Source organism: Geotrypetes seraphini, chromosome 2 (genome assembly GCF_902459505.1).
Source record: "Geotrypetes seraphini chromosome 2, aGeoSer1.1, whole genome shotgun sequence".
In the NCBI taxonomy this organism is placed as follows: domain Eukaryota; kingdom Metazoa; phylum Chordata; class Amphibia; order Gymnophiona; family Dermophiidae; genus Geotrypetes; species Geotrypetes seraphini.
In genome coordinates, this window is record NC_047085.1 from 237,377,287 (window position 1) to 237,398,483 (window position 21,197).

A 21,197-nucleotide genomic window follows, 5' to 3' on the forward strand; every position below is an offset into this window, starting at 1 on the left:
AAGGAAGATGAGCAGCTGCTACAGTATTTTACAGAAAAGATGCATGGAAATGTTAAGGTCAAAACTGAACCAGATGAATTTCAGCCTCCCATCCATCCCCTTTCAACCTGCTTCAGACTTTGATGGAATTCTGGGAATTTTCCCCTAGAATCTGGGCAATTTGAGTAGATCCAAGTCAGATTTACCAATTTTTAGGAAGCTACAATGGATCTCTCAAAACCAATGCAGATTCGCTGATGCAAAAGTCTGAACTAATTTAACAAAGCTGCAAAACCTCTAGGGGCAAGGCAAACTCTTTCATGAACGGCTGCACAGTTCAGATTTATCAAATCCACGCACAAATATTGAAATTATTATCAAGGTGCCAAAACATGCAATTTATAAATATAGCCAAAATATAAACTTATTTAAGGCTATGAAGCCACCTTGTGTGTAATTTTCAAAAGACAAAATTTTTTTAGAATTTTTTCGACCCTCAGTGGCACCACTCAGGACTCAAACTTCTCATTGTCCTGAGCTTTATGTGTCTGCTCGTCATCGGGACATTTATTGTTTATTATTTCATAGAGCTTTCTGCTTTTTATATTTCTATTTATACTTTTCTATTAAAGATACTTTCTTATAAAGATAAATACTTAGCTTAAAATATGGCTAAGTCTTCTTGGTTAGAGATGTCAGCACTAATAAGGGATATCAATGGAATATGCATGGAGCAGATTTGCATGCCTGGCACCACCATTATATGCAGATCTCTCTCATGCATATTCATTAGGGCTATCCTGAAAACCCGACTGGCCTGGGGGTCCTCCAGGACAGGGTTGGGAACCACTGCTCTAGCCCATGGCACTGCAGGGGCAGAATGACTGAGCACACGCTCCCAGATACATCTTGACAGCCCTTGTTTTTCTGTGCCATTCTTCCTTTTTAAACAGGAAATGTGGAAGGGAGAAGGAAGGACAGCTAAAGAGACTGGTTTGGCCAAATGTGCTTGCATATTTCACACTCTCAGTGTTTGCTCCACTCATACTGTATATTGGCATAGGTCTTTGGTTTTTCCACTGGTGGACGACCAGTTTTTTATTTTGTGGTTTTTGTAATATTATGCATTAACTGGTATGTTTTACATTTTAGTTTTATTTATCAAATTGATTTAATTGGATTTGTTGTATAGAAGAAAATTTTTTTAAAAAATATAATTCTTTATTGATTTTTAAACAAGAACAGTGTTATATAAATAAAAGAACAGTATATTATTGCATTCAGTCATAACACTAATATCTATATAGATAACAGAACTACCCTTCAATAATTACATTATTTTGCATATAGTAATAACATAAGAACCAAGTAAATAATATAAAATGAAACCAAGTTACCTAAAATATCATTATCAATAATTCCTCCCAACCACCCAACCCCCCACCCTCCCTGGATGTGTAAAGATAAATAAACCAAGAAAAAAGTAAGACAAAATGCAGTATTATATTTGTACAAATGAGGTCAATGGGCACCAAATTTTGTTGAATATTACACTAAGTCCCCTACACTCTGCATTAATTCATTCATATTTGTATATAGTACACACATTCACCCACCAGAAAGTATAATTTATTCTATCATGATTCTTCCAATTACTTGTAATCAATTGAATGGCTATACCTGTAAGAATTAAAAATAGATGACTTTTATACTTATCTAAAGTGGGTTTAACATGTAAAATTGTTCCACAAATTATAGCCTCATATGTTAATGGAATATTTGAATCTAAAACTTGATTAATTTGTCCCCTTATGGATTTCCAAAATATTAATATAAATGGACAAAAATACAACAGATGATCCAGAGTCCCTATGTCAATATGACAATGCCAGCATCTATTAGACTTAGAACTATCTATTTTATGTAATCTAACTGGGGTCCAGAAAATTCTATGCAACAAAAATAACCATGTTTGTCTCATAGATGCTGACGCTGTACATCTTAATCTCCAATTCCAAATTCGTGGCCAACGAGACACAGAAATATACTGTTTGATCTTGAAGCTCCAAATGTCTCTAAGACTATTTTTTGGCTTTTTATTTATTAATCCAGAAATCTATTTGTACCACTGAGCAGCCTGATGTCCTATTAAATCAGTTTGGTAGCAAAGGATTTGCAGGCTAAAATAAGTTTTAAAATTTTTCCATTCAGGGAACCCACTCTGAATAGCCTACTTCAACTGCAACCACCTATATTTCTGAGATTTGAAAAGTCCAAATGACTGTTGCAGTTGTGAAAAGCTAAGCAGATTTTCATTCGACAAAACATCATCTAATGTCCGAATATTTGCCTGCATCCAATTCTTCCAAGTGATCCCAGCACTGCCTATTTGAATCTTGGAGTTTAGCCATAAGGACTGTAAAGTAGACTTTATTATGGGAACATCTATTAACTTATCAATACATTTAATTGTTTTCCATGTGTCCAATAAAATCACATTATCCTTAGCGTACCAAGGTAATTTAATACTTAATATATGAGACAGTCTCATCGGGGATAGGATTTTCCACTCAAGATATAGCCAATCTGGGTAATGTCCTACAAGCTCAGGGAGGATCCAATACATACCTTGACGCATTATATAGGCTTGATGATACCTATAAAAATTTTGTGGTTTTTGTAATATTATGCATTAACTGGTATGTTTTACATTTTAGTTTTATTTATCATATTGATTTAATTGGATTTGTTGTATAGAAGAAATTTTTAGAAATTTGGTATGTTGTAACAAGCTTTGGTGCCTCTGTACTAAGCTGTGCTAGCAACCACATTAACTGGCATTGCATGCTAATTGCCATTGGTTAACAGTTAATATGTAAAGAGACACAGAAATTAGTTGGGACTGTGCCTTATAGTTAACGTAGAGGCAGTTATTTTTTAACATAGCAGGTAATAATGTGTTATAATTAAAACCACCCATAGTAGTTGTTACTAACTGCATTGCATTATTTGCCATGGATTTAACACACATTTAATGACATTTCCTCTGTGTTGACTCAGAAGTTTTCAACTTCTGTGTATTAATTTGAATAATTAATGCAAAATAACTGCAATATCTTACTACACTTTAGCAAATAGGACCTTTGGTCGTTATTGGAAGTAAGGTGTGGATACAATATTTATTAAAATGGATATCTAAGTTTCAGGATTCATTCCTCTCATTGTTGCTAAAGCATTTTTAAAGAACATACTTCATTTAAAAGTCAAGGTTTGAGATTGATGTAAGACTCATGAAAGCAAGTTGGCTCTTCAAAAGTGCCCTGCGAGTTCAGACCAATGTTTCATTGAGATCAGGGTTCAAACTCCAATAGAGGCCAAACTAGGTTCTTTAGAAGTATCCAATAGATCCAACAGGGAAGACACCTTTCCAGTAAAAATAAGAAGTTATTCCCATGGTGCACCCTCACCTGGAGTACTGCATCTAGCACTGGTCACCATATATGATGAATGACATGGTACTACTCAAAAGGGTCCAGAGAAGAGCGACTAATATGGTTAAGGGGCTGGAGGAGTTGCCGTACAGCGAAAGATTAGAGAAACTGGGCCTCTTCCCCCTCGAACAGAGGAGATTAAGAAGGGACATGATTGAAACATTCAAGGTACTGAAGGGAATAGACTTTGTAGATAAGGACAGGTTATTCACCCTCTCCAAGATAGGGAGAACGAGAGGGCACTCTCTAAAATTGAAAGGGGATAGATTCCATACAAACATAAGAAAGTTCTTCTTCATCCAGTGAGTGGTAGAGAATTGGAACTCTCTTCCGAAGTCTGTTATAGGGGAAAACACCCTCCAGGGATTCAAGACAAAGTTAGACAAGTTCCTGCTGAACCAGAACGTATGCAGGTAGGGCTACTCTCAGTTAGGCCGCTGGTCTTTGACCAGAGGGCCACCGCGTGAGCGGACTCCTGGGCACAATGGACCACAGGTCTGACCCAGCAGCGGCAATTCTTATGTTCTTATATCTATCTGACTTATAATGGACTTATCAAAATCTTAAAAAAAATAAAAAATCCATGCACAGAATGCTGGTATCAGTGGCTGGAACACTCTGCCGCTTTCTGTTCAGGCAGCTTGGATGGGGGGCTCCAGCAGAGAATCTCTTTGGCTGGCAAGGCTTAGGCATCTGCATCCATTGCTACAATATTGGAAGGGGCTTGAGCCCAAATTGGGGGCTAAGGCACCTGAGGCCACTCCCCGGGACATATGCTCCCACTTTCTACTAATTTTATAAATTTTATGTCATCTCCAAATTTGATCACCTCGCCATTCCTCCTTTTTATAAATTGTTAATAAAAAAAAGTTATACCCATAGAAGCCAGCTCAATGGGTACAGTGGGTGCTGAGCACCCCCAATGTTGAGCAACTTTCATTACATTCAAGGAAGGGTGATTTGACACCTCCAATCATTTTGAAATCTTGGCATCTACGGATAGGGGTCTCAGTGCAAAGCCCTTAGGCACACCACTATTTACCTCTCTCCATTGTGAAATTAACTTTTTAGTGTCCTGCACTTTTGCTTTGGATTTTGTAGCCAGTTACCAATCCAAAATAATATATTGCCTCCTTATTCATTATGTTTCAATTTCCTAAAGAGCCTCTCTTGACAGACTTTGTGAAATGACTTTTTAAAAATCTAGATAGACTGTATCAATTAATTCATGGTTTTCAAAGAATTTGAATTTATTTCTAAGGCAAAACCTTCCCCTTGCTAAACTTGTGCATCATCAAAGACAACCATCAGCTAGACAACTATCTGAAAATGTCTAGATGGTAAACACTGGCCAACATTCATTTTGGTGCCTCAAATGTTAGACCTGTTTCTAAGCGTTTTTGAACTGCTCATTCAGTAAATGGCACCAGTTTTCTCCTATCAGTTCTAGGTTTTGAGATACAGAACATGTGCCATACACCACTCTTAACTCTGCTCACCCATTTAAAAAATCTGGATATTTTAATGTAGTGTTTAAATTAATATCTTTTAAGCATGAAGGAAACATATTAAAAATTAAAAGAAAAGGGTACAACATGAAAAACTACTTATTTCTTACCAAAAGCACAAGTTTATGATACAAACTTTCCGGTCATTTGACACACAAGAAGCTCCTTTTTTAAGACTTCCAAGAGTGGGATCTGCCAGGACAAACCCACATAAGATTCCAACAACAGTCTGCCATCATGTGTGCATCCCATCTTCCTTGGTTTTTATGTCTTGGTGAAATCTTTCACCTTGCGCTTCGCTTAAGTCACCAAGGTTCTCTGGAGAGCAATCTAAGTGACTGCAGATAATGGAGTTTAACACTCTTGTTACAGCCAAACCTGTTGAAATGAAAGAGCATATCCTGAACAACTGCCTCATCCAAACTACCTCAACCAGGCATAGAAAAACTCACACCCCATTCACACACCCTCCAATCAAAGAAGTTAAACAGAAAAAAAACTATATGACGGTCTCCTAGCCACTCAAGCAGCAAAACTAGACAATCAAATCTCCAATCTACTGAAAACAACCCCAGACTACAAGACGTTCAAGAAATCTCTGAAAAAGTCTTAACACTATGAGTACCTTCCTTCCTCCCATCTTCTTCCTAACCCCCCGAATCAACCTGATCTACTCTTTACTCGCTCTGGAAATGTCCAGAGATCTTCTTTTGTAACCCACCTTCTATAACTCTTTTGTAATCCGCCTTGAACTGCAAGGTAATGGCGGAATAGAAATCTCTAATGGAATAGAATGTAATATCCTCTACTAATTGTGTGTAGTTGTCTGCCTTCTTGTGGCCAAGAATGTTTTTCACAACAAGAACAAATGACGTACCAGGCACGTGATTTGATTTCATTCAGTGATGTTATGAAATGTGGGTCATTTATAAGCTGTTTAGAGAACTGTCTGGGCGACTGGATGGCTTTTCAAAACCTGCCACTTTGTCCAGGTTTTGAAAAGCTTCCAGCTTGGGACCGCGTCGGGAGGGCATCTGCGCAGGTGTGGATGTAACATGGTGATGTCACACACATGCGTGCATGCATATGACATCATCGCATCACATGACTTGGACGGAGCAGGGCGCAGCTGGGTAGAACTGGGTGGGCCTGAGGGTGGGGCAATGGGTCCGGATTTTACAATTGTAAAATCTGGTAACCCTGGGGGGGGGGGGGGGTAAACTGGGCCCCACAGCTCCAAGGGGACCCCTGGAGTCTGGAATGTCCTTCCCTTTTCCCCACCCTGTTTGTAGCCACCCCCCCTCACCTTTTAAACTGCAAAGGGTTCACTGATACACCAGCGATTTTCTAGCAGTGCTTGCTTCTTCCCTGATGCTGTTTCTTTGCCGTGGTCCACTCCCCTCTGACATAAACTCCTGGCTCTACTTGGACAAGGGAACAGCGTCAAGGAAGTCCTGAGCAGCGCTAGAGAATCACTGCAGCACCGGTAACCCCTTTGAATTTTAAAAGATGAGGCGGGCTTCGGAATAAGGTGGGGAGAAGGGAAGGATATTCCGGTCCTGGGGGGTGGGGGAACCCTGGAGCAGCTGATTTTTAAATGTAGGGGGGATGCTAGAAGGGAGGGCATTTGGTGGGTGGGGAAATCAGAGGGAGCTAGAAGGAGAGGAATTGGGGGGCCCCCTCTTTAATTTCTGACCTTGGCCCCATTATGCCTAACCGTGGCCATGATAATTATTTGCCAGTATTCTGGTCAGGTACATGCGTTCTTGGAACCTAAACACAGGTACACTGTTCTAGAATTATCCTCTTAGTAGTGCTGAATATACACATTAAATGTCAGTGCAAGTGCTTAACCCAGTGGTCTCAAACCTGCGGCCCGGGGGCCACATGCGGCCCGCCAGGTACTATTTTGAGGCTCTCGGTATGTTTATCATAATCACATAAGTAAAATAAAACCGTTTCTTGATCATGTGTCTCTTTAGCTATAAATTACAATATTATTATTAAGACTTAACCAAAAGGAAAGATTTATAACCTATAAAGAGTTTTACCTCATGCAAAATTGTCATTTCTTTAATAAGACATTAACTATTTTTTTCTGAGGCCCTCCAAGTGCCTACAAATCCAAAATGTGGCCCTGCAAAGGGTTTGAGTTGGAGACCACTGGCTTAACCTAATAGAGTGGCTGTGCAGGCCCAGAGTATCTTGATAAACTGTGATGAGTATTATGTCACTTCGTTTATCTGTCTGTACAGTTGTGCATGTTCGTTGTTCCAGATAAAGTAGTATTAGAAAATGCCATACTATACTGATTCTTGTATCCCACAAAGGTCGACTAGGAATCACTGCGGCTTACACAGTATTAGAAGTGATACAGAGGTATAGTCCACATACATGTGAATACATTATAACAGGTCCATGCAGTGAGGAGAATAGATGTGTTTTCAGTGCCTTCCTGAATTGGAAGCATGTGGTAGGTCGTCGTAAGCTGCTTGGGAGTTTGTTCCAGACTTTGGGTACTTGGAATTCAAAGGTAGTCTCGAAGAGAGATTTTCTCCGGACATGGCGTGGAGAGGGGAGTGGTAGCTTCCAGCGTTGGAATTGTCCTCGAGTCAGAAGTGAGTCCAGCCGAGTTCTCTCCATATATGGCTTTATGAACCATACATGCAATTTTGAACTGAACCTTGCTTTTGACTGGTAGTCAGTGCAATTCCTTAAGTAGTGGACTTGCCCTCTCATATTTGGTTTTGTGAAGGAGGAGCTTTACTGCTGTGTTTTGAAGTACCTGCAGTCTCTTATGGTCTTTCTCTGCGATGCGGCAGATATAGCCTTTGAAATAACTACCATGAGTTTTACCTGCCGAGACTGCTGCATTTTGAGATATAATAAACTGCATTTTCTAGCTGTGGTTTTGTAGGTTTGTCAGAGGGCCCAGACAAGGTCAAAACTTTAATTAGGATTATTCCTACAGCATTCCAGCCCATCTGGCTTCAATGATGCTTAGTTTAGAGATGACTTTTAAACATGCATAGCCCTGTTACTTTCTGGTACCATTTGAATTCCAGACTGCTTTGAAAGATCTTTCTGTCATGACATCATCCTTAGAAAATGATCTGAGATTTGGCAACCCAAAATTAGCAGTTTTCGAAGGCAAGTGAGACCAGAAAGGGTAGATGAATGCTGAACAAAAGCTTTTTTTTCCATCTCTAAATGGCTATAGACTTTCTGGCTGCAAAACACTCACTTTCTTCACATATTGTATAGCAGGATCCTTCAATATTGCTATAAGTAGCACTCTGTTCCTAAATAAACCCTAGCAATATGGTATGATGGAGGTTGAACTTCCTTGTCACTCAGGAGAGTCCACCTCACTGAACTGAAAAGAACTTATAAAAAAAGCCTGACTGAGCAGTATCCAGAATCTTTCTTCTGCAAAGAGAGGAATAAAGAAAGGCTGACTGTGCCAACAGCTTGGGTGCAGCATAACCTGGGTGATCAATTGATGTGACCAGTTGGGCCATGCAAGAAATGTAACAGTTACCTACAAGCCAGTAGGCTTGAACCATCAGTATGTTGAAAAAAAGGGAGAAAGGAGTACACAAACAAGGAAGGCCCATAGTAACATAGTAGATGATGGCATATTAAACCCTCTATGGTTCATGCAGTCTGCCAAACACGATAAACCCGTGGAGGGGCATTTTCAATAGTGGGTCTAAAAGTCCAACTTTGGACATATCCCGCAAGCCGTTCAAATATCAGGGTGGGGAAACATCTATTTTTGAAACTGCTAGATGTCTCCCCCCAATTTTTTTTTTTAATGATCTATTTGGACGTCTTGGCTTTTAGGACATCTAACTTTTTTGGCCATTTTCAAATACAAAAATATCCATGTTCATAATGGCCTAATCCAGACCATTTGGACGTGGGAGGAGCCAGCATAGCAAGGGATTGATCACATAGACATCCCAACAGAGCAGTGGGACACCTTAGATGGCACTTCTATGAACTTCACATAAAGGGTGTCAAATGTATATCTCACACATCCCCCTTATAATTTATGGCAGCCCCCCTAAAACTCTCCCCAAACCTACTATACTCATCTGTGCACCACCCCAATAGCCCTTATGAGTGTAAGTGGCACATATATGGCAATATTGTAGGGTATGGGTGGGTATTGATGGGCTCATACTTAATACCATAGATGCTATGGTTAGAGTGCCTTATGGGCCTGGGTCCTCCTCTCTTTGGTTCACTAGCCCACCCACAAGGCTACTTAAGACACCTATGTGCTGCTCTACTAGGCTTTCCCATACCAAATGCTGCTGTTCTAGAGCCAAGTATGTACCTTTTTGTTCTCATTTTTGTGTGGTGAGCACTGGGGGAGTGTGGTGTTGTCTTACCTTGATGCATGGAGTAGTCATTTGGTCAGTTTGGGCACCTTTGTGGCAGTAAGATCTAGCTCCAAACATCTAAGTTCCATCCAGAACATCTTGCAAAACGTTCGATTATCGCTACAAGATGTTTTAAGTGTAGCCTGCCCATAACACGCCTCCACCATGCCCATCTCAAGTTCCGGACACACAGAGGCTGGGACACCTTGCAAGACGTCCAGAAAGGCGGTTTTGATTATCGGCACTTGGATGCCCTGGCGATTAGGATGTTCAAGTGCTGATTTAGGACACTTTTTGGATGCTTATATTTTTTTATTACGAGCCCCATAGCATATGATGTAACATATCCATATTTGATTGTCCTTGCCATTTTCAGGGCACATACTAGAAGTCTGCCTGGTAGTGGCTTAACTTTTAACTACTGGTGCCACTGTTGAAGCCCACATTTGTCTAGCCACAATTGGGAGTCCCAACTACTGGACTTGCAATCTAAGCACAGCTTAGTTCTTGATTTGATTCTATTCTCTTTCTATTTGGGAATCCTTTGTGTTTATTTATTTATTTCTTCCATTTGTGCTTCGTACATACCTATACATTTTCTTCCATTTGTGCGTCGTACATACCTATACAAGCTCTAGGCGACATTACAGCGGAAGGGGTTTATCTCATTCTATAGCTTGGCTCTCATGTTTTCTATTTCCTCTGAGAATAATCTTTGTGTCATCTGCAAAAAAAAGCAAATTTGTTCCTTCTAATCCATCAGCAATGCCACTTACAAATATATTAAATAGAATCCGCCCAAATACAGTAAAACCTTGGATTGCAAGTAACTTGGTATGCAAGTGTTTTGCAAGACAAGCAAAACATTTTATTAAATTTTAACTTGATAAACAAATAAGGTCTTGCAATACAAGTACATACAGTATACACACATCACATCATCACAAGTGAGCCGATGGTTCGTTTCTCTCTGACAATGCGGGAGTGTAGTGACTGTTCTAAATGAGTGAGGTCTTGCAAGACATGTATGTATAGTATTTTGCATTAAAGGTTTTGGGTTGTGGAACAAATTACCTGAATTTCCATTATTTTTTAAGGGAATTTCACTTTGATATACGAGTGTTTTGGATTACAAGCATGTTTTCAGAACGAATTATGCAGGTAAACCAAGGTTTTACTGTACTGATCCCTAAGGCACTCACCTACGTACCTTTCCTCTGAGCAAGTTCTATTTACTACTACCCTCTCCAGGGCTGGCAGTTAAAATTTAAGGTGAAGAAATGCAGAGTGATGCACTTAGGTTGCAGAAGAAATTCAAAGATGTATGAAATTGGTGACCAGAGACCAGATAAGCACAGCTCAGGAGAGAGACTTTGGGGGATGATGTCTGTTTTCTGCCTAAGTTCCTCTGTATGATAAAGTGATAAACCTTATATGAGTCTTTCCTTTTTTTTTTTCAAAATCTTTATTCATTTTTTCATCTTACAAGTACACAATATTACATCATTTAAAACTTTTACACGTCACTTGAATTTCTTTCTATTGTCATCGTAAATACATAAATTTATTGCCTCCCCACACACCCTTCCCTCAAATATTTCAATCAAAAATATCATATAAATATTGTATTCTTATTTATTGATTAACCTTTAAATAGAACTTTATACCATCCCCCTCCCCCTATGTATATATATATATACTGTCAGTGGAAAAAGATGTCGAACATTTCATCACGCGCTAATCCCCGCGGCAGCCTAAAATCCTAACGCCTCGTCAATAGAGGCGTTAGGTACTAGCGCGGTAGGCGGTTTAACGTGCGGTATTCCTATTTGTAAAAGGACCCCTTAGCACTGAGGGGCAGATTCTGTAAAGGATGCCTAAAAGTTAGGCGTCGTTTAGCTGTCCAGGAGCACAGTGCTGAGCGTGATTCTATAATGCATAGATGTACTATAGAGAATTGCGCTCGGTGGTGCTGAGTGAATCTAAGCACAGCTATATTGTTAGATGTCCTTTGCAGAATCACCTTTTAGGCATTGCATAGACACCCTAATAACGTCTACAACGTTATTGTGTGTTAGTGTTAAGACGTCATTAGGACGGCAATTTTATGCTGGTTTTTTACATTAAAATGGTATGTAGTAAAATGCTGGCATCACTATTATATTTTATTTCTCTTTTAATTATTTATATACCACTTATATCCTATGTGGTATTTACATTTAGCTCCTTTATCATATTTCTGTTCTGTTCTTGTTGCCTAGGGTCACCAACAACCATAGGGTGCTAAGGCTGTAACTCTAACCCAGGGGTAGGCAATTCCGGTCCTCGAGAGCCGGAGCCAGGTCAGGTTTTCAGGATAGCCACAATAAATATGCATGAAATAGATTTACATCTCAAGGAGGCAGTGCATGCAAATCCATCTCATACATATTCATTGTGGATATCCTGAAAACCTGACCTGGCTCCGGCTCTCGAGGACCGGAATTGCCTACCCCTGCTCTAACCACTGTTCCACACACTCAGCCATTAAACCTCATGTCAGTTCCAAAGCCAAATGTATATCCTCTTGATTCACAAGCAGTCATTTCTCCAGGATAAATATCAAACATGTACCTTCAACATTTGTCCAGTTCCTCTGCTGTTTTCTAAAAAAACTATTTTGGCCTCAATCAAAGCACTTAAAATATATATTCCGTATTTGCCGGCGTATAAGACGACTGGGCGTATAAGACGACCCCCCAACTTTTACAGTTAAAATATAGAGTTTGTTATATACTCGCCATATAAGACTACCCCTTCTTCCGCACACCTTCTGCACAACAAATAAAACTTAAAAGAACATCAGAATTTATTTCAACAATTTTAATTAATTCACTAAAGCTGAATAGAACAATAAACCCATGGGAGCTGCCATGCTATTTGTTTTCTAAACTGTTAACCAAACTGAAACTGTCAATGATAGAAGGAAGATAACACATAGAGGGAGAGAGCAAGTGCCGGGCAAGTCCCTAGCAAGTTTGCTGGCATGACAGTTTCCCTTTAAAAGCCTTCAAAAGCCTCCTGTTCGCCCCCGCAACTTCCTTAAGGGCTAGACTCCACACACGGCCGCATGTGCGAGAGACGTAGTAAAGAGAAAAGGGGTGGGGCCAGAGCGCCGCTGCTTCCCGCTGTGCAGGATGAAGGAGATGGCACCCTTGTCACACTGATGTCCCGCCATGGCCCTGCTGATGTCCCGGCAGGTTTACTAGTACCGTAAGCACCGTAAGGAGGTAAGGAAGGAGATGTTAGGGCATGTAAAGTAAGGGCATGTAAACAGTACCCGGCGTATAAGACGACCCCCGACTTTGGGGAGGATTTTAAGGTACTGAAAAGTCATCTTATACGCCGGCAAATACGGTATATATATATATTTTTTGCATACTAAATCTTCTATTTTTTGGTGTAAAGAGGACTCCTTTGCAAAACCAAGTCTACTTTTGAGTGTTAGTTGGGCGCTAGGTAAGCGTGAGTTAGGTGGACATGACTTAGGCATCACTTAGATGGGCTGGAGGTATCCACATATAGATGAATGGGGCTTCTATTTTTTGAGGCAAAGAGGACTCTTCTTTGATAATAATAGGCAAAGATGTTTAATAATTCATTACTCAAGCAAATATATATAGCATACTAAACATTCCCAAAAGGTTAAGAAAATAAGAAGAGAATCCCTACTCACAATGGCTGTGGTTCAGAGCAAGTAGACATGTTTAATGCACAATCTTGACAACATTGTGGTATCATCAATATGCACCTAGATGGCAGATTGTCACTAAAAAAAAAAAAAAAAAAAAAAAGGAATACTTGCTGGGGGTCTTGACCATACTAGGGATTTGAACCCACTGCCTTGGGAAGATAGAAGAAGTGCCTTTAACCATTGAGCCACAGGAGGGTTTTTTTTTTAGGCAGGAGTTCCTGCCATGTGAGATGATACCTTAGGAGATCATAGCCATCTCAGGGAAAAAGCCCCCCTGAACCCCTCTCCACTCCCGCTGGACCCTCCAACACACCCCCTGGACTCCCTGTTGCCCACCCCCCTGAATCCCCCCAGCCCACCCGGACCCCCACCCCCTACTTACCTTATGCTGATGGCTGGCTGGAGGCATCATTCCTGCTTCCAGCTGGCTGTCCCGCCTTCACTTGAATAGCAGGCCTGCCCCTTCCCGGTTCATCTTGGAATATACTGGGGAGGGGCCTTAGACACCTGGGCCAACAGGAATCTTAAGCCCCTTTTGCACTGCATTCTGAGTTGCACTGGGAGTGGCCAGATCCCTTAGGCTACCCCCCTATGGTTAGAATGTATATTGCCTGTTTTTTTTCAGCAAAGTAGTCGGAGAGTGATTCGCTGTCAAGGCTGGTGTTCAGGTGCTGATTATCTCCTTGTGATGCTGAGAATATCGTTTTGGTTAATGTAAAGAGATTCTTTTGATCTGTTGGGGTTTAATAGTAGTTGTTGGATGTAGTAGGCATTTTTTGTGGCGAGTATGGCTAGTTTGTATTCTTTGTGCAGTTTCCTCCAGTTGGATTTGTCACCATTCGACCTGGATTTGTACCACTTCCTTTCTGCTTTCCTTAGATCCTTTATGTTCACCATTGCCATCTGTCAAGACCAACCCATTCCGATTGTTTATTTATTTGCAAATATTTACACTTGTTTTAGAATGAATGCCTGTATGACCAATTTGCAGGGAAAGCAGGCTGAGTTCTACATGCATAATCCATGTCAGATCAAAGTGGAGAATGTTATGCGCTTGGATCAAAATGCAAAATGTCTCATCATGGCCTTAGCAATACTAAAAGCACACTATATAAAGCAAAGCCTTACAGTCCTAACTGAAACCTCCCTCCCCCAAAACAAACCACAAGAGAATAAAACAGCTGTACATTTTATATTATGAAGTGTTTTTGGTGAGAGAATGAACGCAACAGTATTTTGTGCTAATGAACTGGTACAGGTGTTCTGCATAAAGGAAAGAGTCTTGTTGCTGATTCTGTTCACATTAGATTAGGTAAGGTAGGTCTTGGAATCCAGTATGCAGGTGGGTGTCATTTCAAATCAAGAAACAGGGAGGGAGAACTAGCATGAGGAAACGGATGACTGGACTCTATCGTTCCGTGTATCACAAGGGGAGAGAGGGAGAGGTCTGCACAAACAGGCCAGGGACAAAAAAAAAGAGGTCTGCTTAGCAGTGGCGTACCTAGGGTATGTGGCACCCGGGGCCCATCATTTTTTGACACCCCCCATGTAAAAAAATATTTTTTGTAATAACCATGAAACGGAATAAATGGTCATAATAGAAACAGGCAGTGAAAATTTTCTTTTATTGAACCTCATATATGTAACCATTATTCCAAACATAACATAAATTATGTCTAAATTGTCATGACATCAGAAGTACATATGGAGTAGTTGCAGGTGATGCTTGGGACAGTTCTGATTGTGTTAGTTTGGTTTTATGTGTATTTTGAATAGAAGGGTTTTTATTTCTTTTTTGAAAGTTTTGTAGTCTGTGGTCGAGGTCAATAGGTTGTAGAGTTGGGGGTCGAGTGTTGCAGCTCGAATGGCTAGGAGGTTGTCGAACTGTTTTTTTCTTTTGACGTTTTTGGTTGGAGGGTGTGTGAATGGTGCGTGAGTTCTCCTATTGAGGTGGATTGAATTATTTAGCTGAAGAAATTAGTTACCCCCTCATCCCACACACATTAATTCTCTTCCATTTTTGTTCCCATTATAAAAAACACTGATAAGTTCCCAGGAAAAAAATACATTAAAATAAGAAGTGAAAACAAAGGCCCCTACAGATGAGAACATAACATAAGAATAGCCTAACTGGATCAGACCAATGGTCCATCATGCCCAGTAGCCCATTCTCATGGTAGCCAATCCAGGACACTAATACCTGGTCAAAACCCAAAGAGTAGCAACATTCCATACTACCAATCCAGGGTAAGCAGATGCTTCCCCCATGTCTTAATAACAGACTATGGACTTTTCCTCCAGGAATTTGTCCAAACCTTTCTTAAAACCAGCAACGCTATCTGCTTTTACCATAACTTCTGACTACTTCATTTTTAAGATGAGATCTTTCCTTCCAAACAGAGACCTTGCTAGATGTCAAATACAGCACAAGGTAACTTCACATGGACTTAGCTGTACAGGAAATGTGAATCTCCTCATATACCCACCATATAGTGCAAAAATGTGCAAAGGTCTGGTTTTTTTCTTTCGATCACTACATAGCCTAATGCCACATAAGCAGCGCTGTTACCAACCTATTCTGAAGGTCAATGCTAAGGTTAACAAAGTTTCCTTTCTTCAACCACAAGGAAATACTGAGAAACCACTGGAAGAGATCTCAAAACAACTACCCATGCACAACACCCAAAGACCCACTCAGTGTGTGAACCAGTTGAGTGGAGTGGACTAACTGGGGGGTGGAAATGGGCCCGGAGTTTGCTCAGCAGAATTTCCCAGACCACCTCTTCCTCTCAACACATTGACACGCTGCCACCACCACCACCACTAGGAACACCTCACCGGGTAGGCCAGCAATGCTTATAAACTTTATAAAACACATTATTATATTTTCTTATAAAGCACATATTTTAACTGAACTCTCTGACATCCTCAGCCTTGCCATTCACAAAAATAGAGGGAAGAAAAGTTCCCATTTCCCCCGGCCTATACAATATTTTTCTTCTGCAGACCCTTCAAAAGTATGACCAAATCCTCGTTTCACTTGCATTATAAAGTACTGAGGATGCCATTTCTCCCCATTCCCAGATCCTAAAGTCTAAGACAGTAGCACAAACTAATAATAATAATAATAATAATAACTTTATTTTTGTATACCGCAATACCACAAAACAGTTCAGAGCGGTTTACAGGATAAGAGACTGTACATTAACAGTGAAGTTACATCAAGGTTACAGCGAAGTTAACATCGAGGTTACAGCATATCAAGAAGACAGTTCAGGGCGATTTATACAATGTAGGTGTAGAGAGTTAGTTAGCAATTATATGGTAAAGTGATAATTACAAAAAAGATCTAGTAACTGTTGCATGGGGGGAGGGGAAGGGAAAGGGAGATAGGCAAGGGATAATTAGTTCTGTAGGGGAGGGGCGGGGGTTAGAGGAATTTGTCAAAGAGGTATGTTTTGAGCGATTTCCTGAACGATTGATAAGTAGGGGCAAGAGAGATGAGAGTGGACAGGCAGTCATTCCATTTGCCAGCCTGGAAGGAGAGGGTCCTGTCGAAGAATCTTTTGTGGATGCATCCTTTTGGGGAGGGGTAGGCAAACAGGTGTGCATTACGTGTACGGTTAGAACCTGGGAAGGTGAAGTGGCGTGACAGATATATCGGGGCTGAGCCAGTTAGGGTTTTGAAGCAGAGGCAAGCGAATTTGAAGATGATCCTTGCTTCGAACGGTAGCCAGTGAAGTTTCCTGTAGAAAGGGCTGATGTGGTCTGATTTTTTGAGCCCGTAGATGAGGCGGACGGCGGTGTTCTGGATAAGTCGTAGTCGTTTAGTGGTTTTCTTGTAGGAGCCCAGGTATATGATATTGCAGTAATCCAGGGAATTTAGAATTAAGGATTGGACCAGTAACCTGAAGGTGGGGAAATCAAAGTAATGTTTGATGGAGCGGAGTTTCCAAAGGGTGGAAAAGCATTTTTTGACCTGGGTGTTAGTGTGATCTTCTAGGGTGAGACATCGGTCCAATATGACTCCGAGGATTTTTATGGTAGCGTTGATTGGATACGTTAAACCATTGAGTTGCAGGGTGGTGGACGTTAGTTTGTGGTTGGGACTTGCAAGGAAGAACTTGGTTTTTTCTGGGTTTAGTTTCAGTTTGAAGCAAGTGGTCCAATTTTCTACCATGGTGAGGACCGTAGAGATGTATTGTTCTGTCTCATATGACAGTGAGGTGATGGGTATGATGATTGTAATGTCATCTGCGTAAATGTAGGATTTCAGGTTACGGTTCGATAACATGTGACCCAGAGATGCCATGTAAATGTTGAATAGTGACGGGGATAGGGGGGAGCCTTGGGGGACTCCACAGGGGTTGCTCCATGTATGGGAGAAGGTTCCGTCATTGTGGACTTGGTAGGTTCGGTTTTTTAGGAAGCCTGTGAGCCAGGTTAGTACTTGACCGGAGATGCCTACGGAGTCGAGGCAGCTAATCAGAATGTCATGGTCTACTAGGTCGAAGGCACTGCTGAGGTCGAACTGGAGTAGCAGTGCGCTGTTTCCCAGTGAGAATAGTTGGAGGAGGTGATTGGTTAGTGAGGCTAGCACAGTTTCCGTACTGTAATTGGTGCGGAATCCAGACTGGGAGTCATGGAGGATGTTAAATTTCTCTAGGTAAGACGTGAGATGGTTATTGACAAGTCCTTCCATGATTTTTAGGAAGAGAGGAATATTGGCGATGGGTCTGTAGTTGGAGGTTACAGAGGGGGATTCTTTAGGGTTTTTAATTATTGGAGATACGAGGATGTGTCCAAGTTCCAGTGGGAAGTGGCCGGTTGACATGCACAGGGTGATCCAGTTGAAGAGTTCTGCTTTGAAGGAGAGGGGGGCAGTTTTCATGATGGTTGGAGGGCAGTTGTCTAGTAGGCAGTTGGATTTGGAATATTTTGAGTATAGCTTGAGGAATAGGCTCCAGTCTGGGTTTTTGAAGTGAGACCAGGTCATGTCTGCTGGTGCGCCATCATTTTCTGGAGAGGGTGGATGAATAATTGGGTAAGTGCTAGTTATTGTGAGTGTTGTTTTCAAGTTGAGAATTTTGTTGGCGAAGTAGACAGCTAGTTTTGTTGGGGAGGGTGGTAGATCTGTGGGGGAGCTTTTATGTGGGACGGTGTCAAATAAGGAGTTAACTATTTTGAAGAGTTTGTTAGTGTTTAGGGATGGGGTGTTGATAAGTTGAGAGTAGTGCTTGTGGCGCTTTTCTTTGATCATTTTGCCCGATTCAGGAAAAAAAATTTCGATTCGATTCAGCCTATTGAATTGGTTTTTCAATTCGATTTGATTTTCCTGCCCAATTGGGTGTTTTTTTCAAACATCCTGGTGGGTTTATTTTATAGCTTTTTCACCCCCCTTTGGCTTCTCCTAACCACACTGGCGTTGTGGTGTAAACAAAATAAAGAAACAAAAAGAACTTTTCCTCTCTCTGTTAAATCCCAGCTCACGTTTGCGGTCTAACACCAGCTCTGGCAGGATACACTTTTCAAATCTGACATATTGTAATCACAAAATAGAAAATAAAATTATTTTTTTACCTTTTGTTGTCTGGTCAATATTCAAATTTTGTTGGTCCCAGGCTCTGGTTGTCTTGCTTGCCAGGGTCTCCTTCTTTCTCCGTGCTAACTATCCATCTGCCCTCTCTGTCCTCCCCTTCTGTTTCCCTTCCCTCCCCCAGAGGTCTGACATCTTTCCTTTTTTCATCTTCATCCACAGATTCACCTTTTCTCAACTACCCTTTCATCCAGCATCTCTCCCTCCTTCCCCAACACCCCAGGGTCCACCATCTCTCCCTTTCTCTTCCCAACTATCCTCCTATCCAGTATCTCTATCCCCCCTCCACACCATCCCTTGTGTCCAACTTCTCTCCCTTTCTGTTCCTTCCCTCCCTAAATCCCATTATCCACCATCTCTCTCCTTCTGTTTTCAGACCCATTATTTCTTCCCCCCAAAGTCTGGCATATGCACGTATCTTTGAACCCCCCTTCCCTTCCCCCCTCCGTGTACTTCTACACCAGGACCCCCTCCCCTGAAGGTCTGTCCCCGCTCTGAAGGCCTGCACTCCCCCGAAGGACTGTTCCCCCCTGAAGGACTGCACCCCCTTGAAGGTCTGCACCACCCCAAAGGTCTGTCCCCCCCTGAAGGCCTGCACGGGCCCTGAAGGCCTACAACCCAACCCTGAAGGCCTGAACCCCCCCCCGAAGGTCTGTACCCCTGAAGGCCTGCACCCCCCAGAAGATCTGTCCCCCCTGAAGGCCTGCACGGGCCCTGAAGGCCTACACCCCAACCTTGAAGGCCTGCACTCCCCTGAAGGTTTGAACCCCCTGAAGGCATGCACCCGCCCTGAAGGCCTATACGGTGTAGGCCTTCAGGTGGGTGTGCAGGCCTTCAGGGATGGGGTGCAGAAGTTTGGAGGGGGAGGTACAGCCCTTCAAGGGGGGGGGGCAGGCCTTCAGGGTTGGGGTGTAGGCCTTCAGGGTCCGTGCAGGCCTTTAGGGGGGACAGACCTTCTGGGGGGTGCAGGCCTTCAGGGGGGATAGACCTTTGGGGGGCTGCACCCCATCCCTGAAGGCCTGCACCCCCACCTGAAGGCCTGCCCCCCCCCCCCGAAGGACTGCACCTCTCCCCTCAAGGACTGTCTCTGTTGTAATCAGGAAAAGGGAGGTGCAGGAGGCTAGAGGAGAAGCCAACATTGCAGCACTTCCCGACTGACCCTCCCCCCTCGCCCTCTAAAGCAGGAGCAGATGGTGAATCGGGATTCGGGAGGCGATTTTTTGGGGCAGGCAGCACTAGCTAAAACACCATCAATACCGAACAAAATAGCAATTCTTATCTTGTTCGGTTCAGTCGAAAAACTGCTACTCGGTGTCGCACGCGGCTCCTTTCCTGCTTCTGCCTCTGCCGCGATCCACCCGCCGGAAACAGGAAGTCGGCCATTGATTGACAGATGTGAAAGCCGGTGACTAAAGCGCTCCCCACATTAGAGCGCAACAAGCTCCGACGGGGTGTGTGGTTGTGGTAATGAAAGGTAAGACACAGAGAAGGCAAGGCTGGACCACGGTCGGGGGGCTACCGATAGCCTTGGAATCGGGCCATGAGAAGGGAAGTTCCCGGGCCATGACTCCAAGGCCGGGAGCACCCCCTTCATGGCTTGCACCTGGGCGGACCTCCCCCCCCTTTGGTACGCCACTGCTGCTTAGCATGTATAAAACCTGAATTTGTTTCACGTCACAAAACATATGTTGTGCAATGCTTGGCTACATCGGCCATTATTTTTCCTAGCTCTTGAAAGAAAATACAGTACCTGTTAAATTGTAGATTAATGTGGACAGAGTACTGGAGGTATACACTGTCCACATGCAATTTCAGGAGGGTTAAAATGAAAAAAAACTAACAAACACATATTGACTATGATGTCCATTAGCTACTCTTAATATACTTAGAGATCTGGGAATTTCAAGAGACAGTGTGCTAAAATGTAATTCCTGAAAAACCTTGTAACACAGTACAAATGATCAATGATTCAGTCATGGTAGCTGTTTTATAATAGTTAAAATTATAATCTTGCTGATGCATCATTTTTTTAGAACTGAGTTGATGCATGATTTATTCTGTTAATTCTTTTCCTCCCAAATAAACATTTTATTTAAAAAAAAATAAAAAATTATAATCTTTGCATCCAGGCAAATATTTGGACTGTCATCAGTCATAGTTATAGGGGGCAACTTTCAAGCTGTCTGTACTGGGACAAAGCTCAAATGCACTTTTTAGCCATAGATACTGCACCAATTAAAAAAAAAAAGAACGCACATGTTATTACTTTGAAACTTGCAACAGGTATACGAGGGGGTGCTGAAAGTTCTCAGCCCAACCAACCAACTTCCTAAATTCTGAGCGTTATTGTGCCTCTGTAGCTGAAAAGAGTGTTATCTTATTTTGTTAAGTGCCACTTTTTGCAGAAATGAAATGCTATGTTTTAACATTGTTTCAGATCATCGATTGAACCATATCCACGTCATTCTCTTGGTTGGGCTGAGCACTTTTCAGCATCCC

The 21,197-nt window shown here is 41.9% G+C and overlaps 2 protein-coding genes across 3 annotated transcripts in view; one reads left to right on the forward strand and one right to left on the reverse strand.

The window, feature by feature from the left end:
• LOC117356004 overlaps positions 1 to 18,713 on the reverse strand; it is a 60,356-nt gene extending 41,643 nt beyond the window's left edge. The window contains exons 1-3 of one of the 2 annotated variants that reach the window (XR_004538506.1): positions 18,683 to 18,713; positions 9,993 to 10,093; positions 3,656 to 5,356 (exon numbers count right to left, since the gene is read on the reverse strand). Coding sequence is in view for 1 of the 2 variants with exons in the window: in XM_033935237.1 (XP_033791128.1) it covers positions 9,993 to 10,014 (22 nt within the window). In the remaining variant the exon portion in view is untranslated. Of the gene's footprint in view, positions 1 to 3,655; positions 5,357 to 9,992; positions 10,094 to 18,682 lie in introns of those variants that run through there. The other variant, XM_033935237.1, reaches the window with a different exon arrangement.
• FBXL7 (F-box and leucine rich repeat protein 7) overlaps positions 1 to 21,197 on the forward strand; it is a 501,276-nt gene that overhangs the window by 184,346 nt on the left and 295,733 nt on the right. The window lies entirely within an intron of this gene.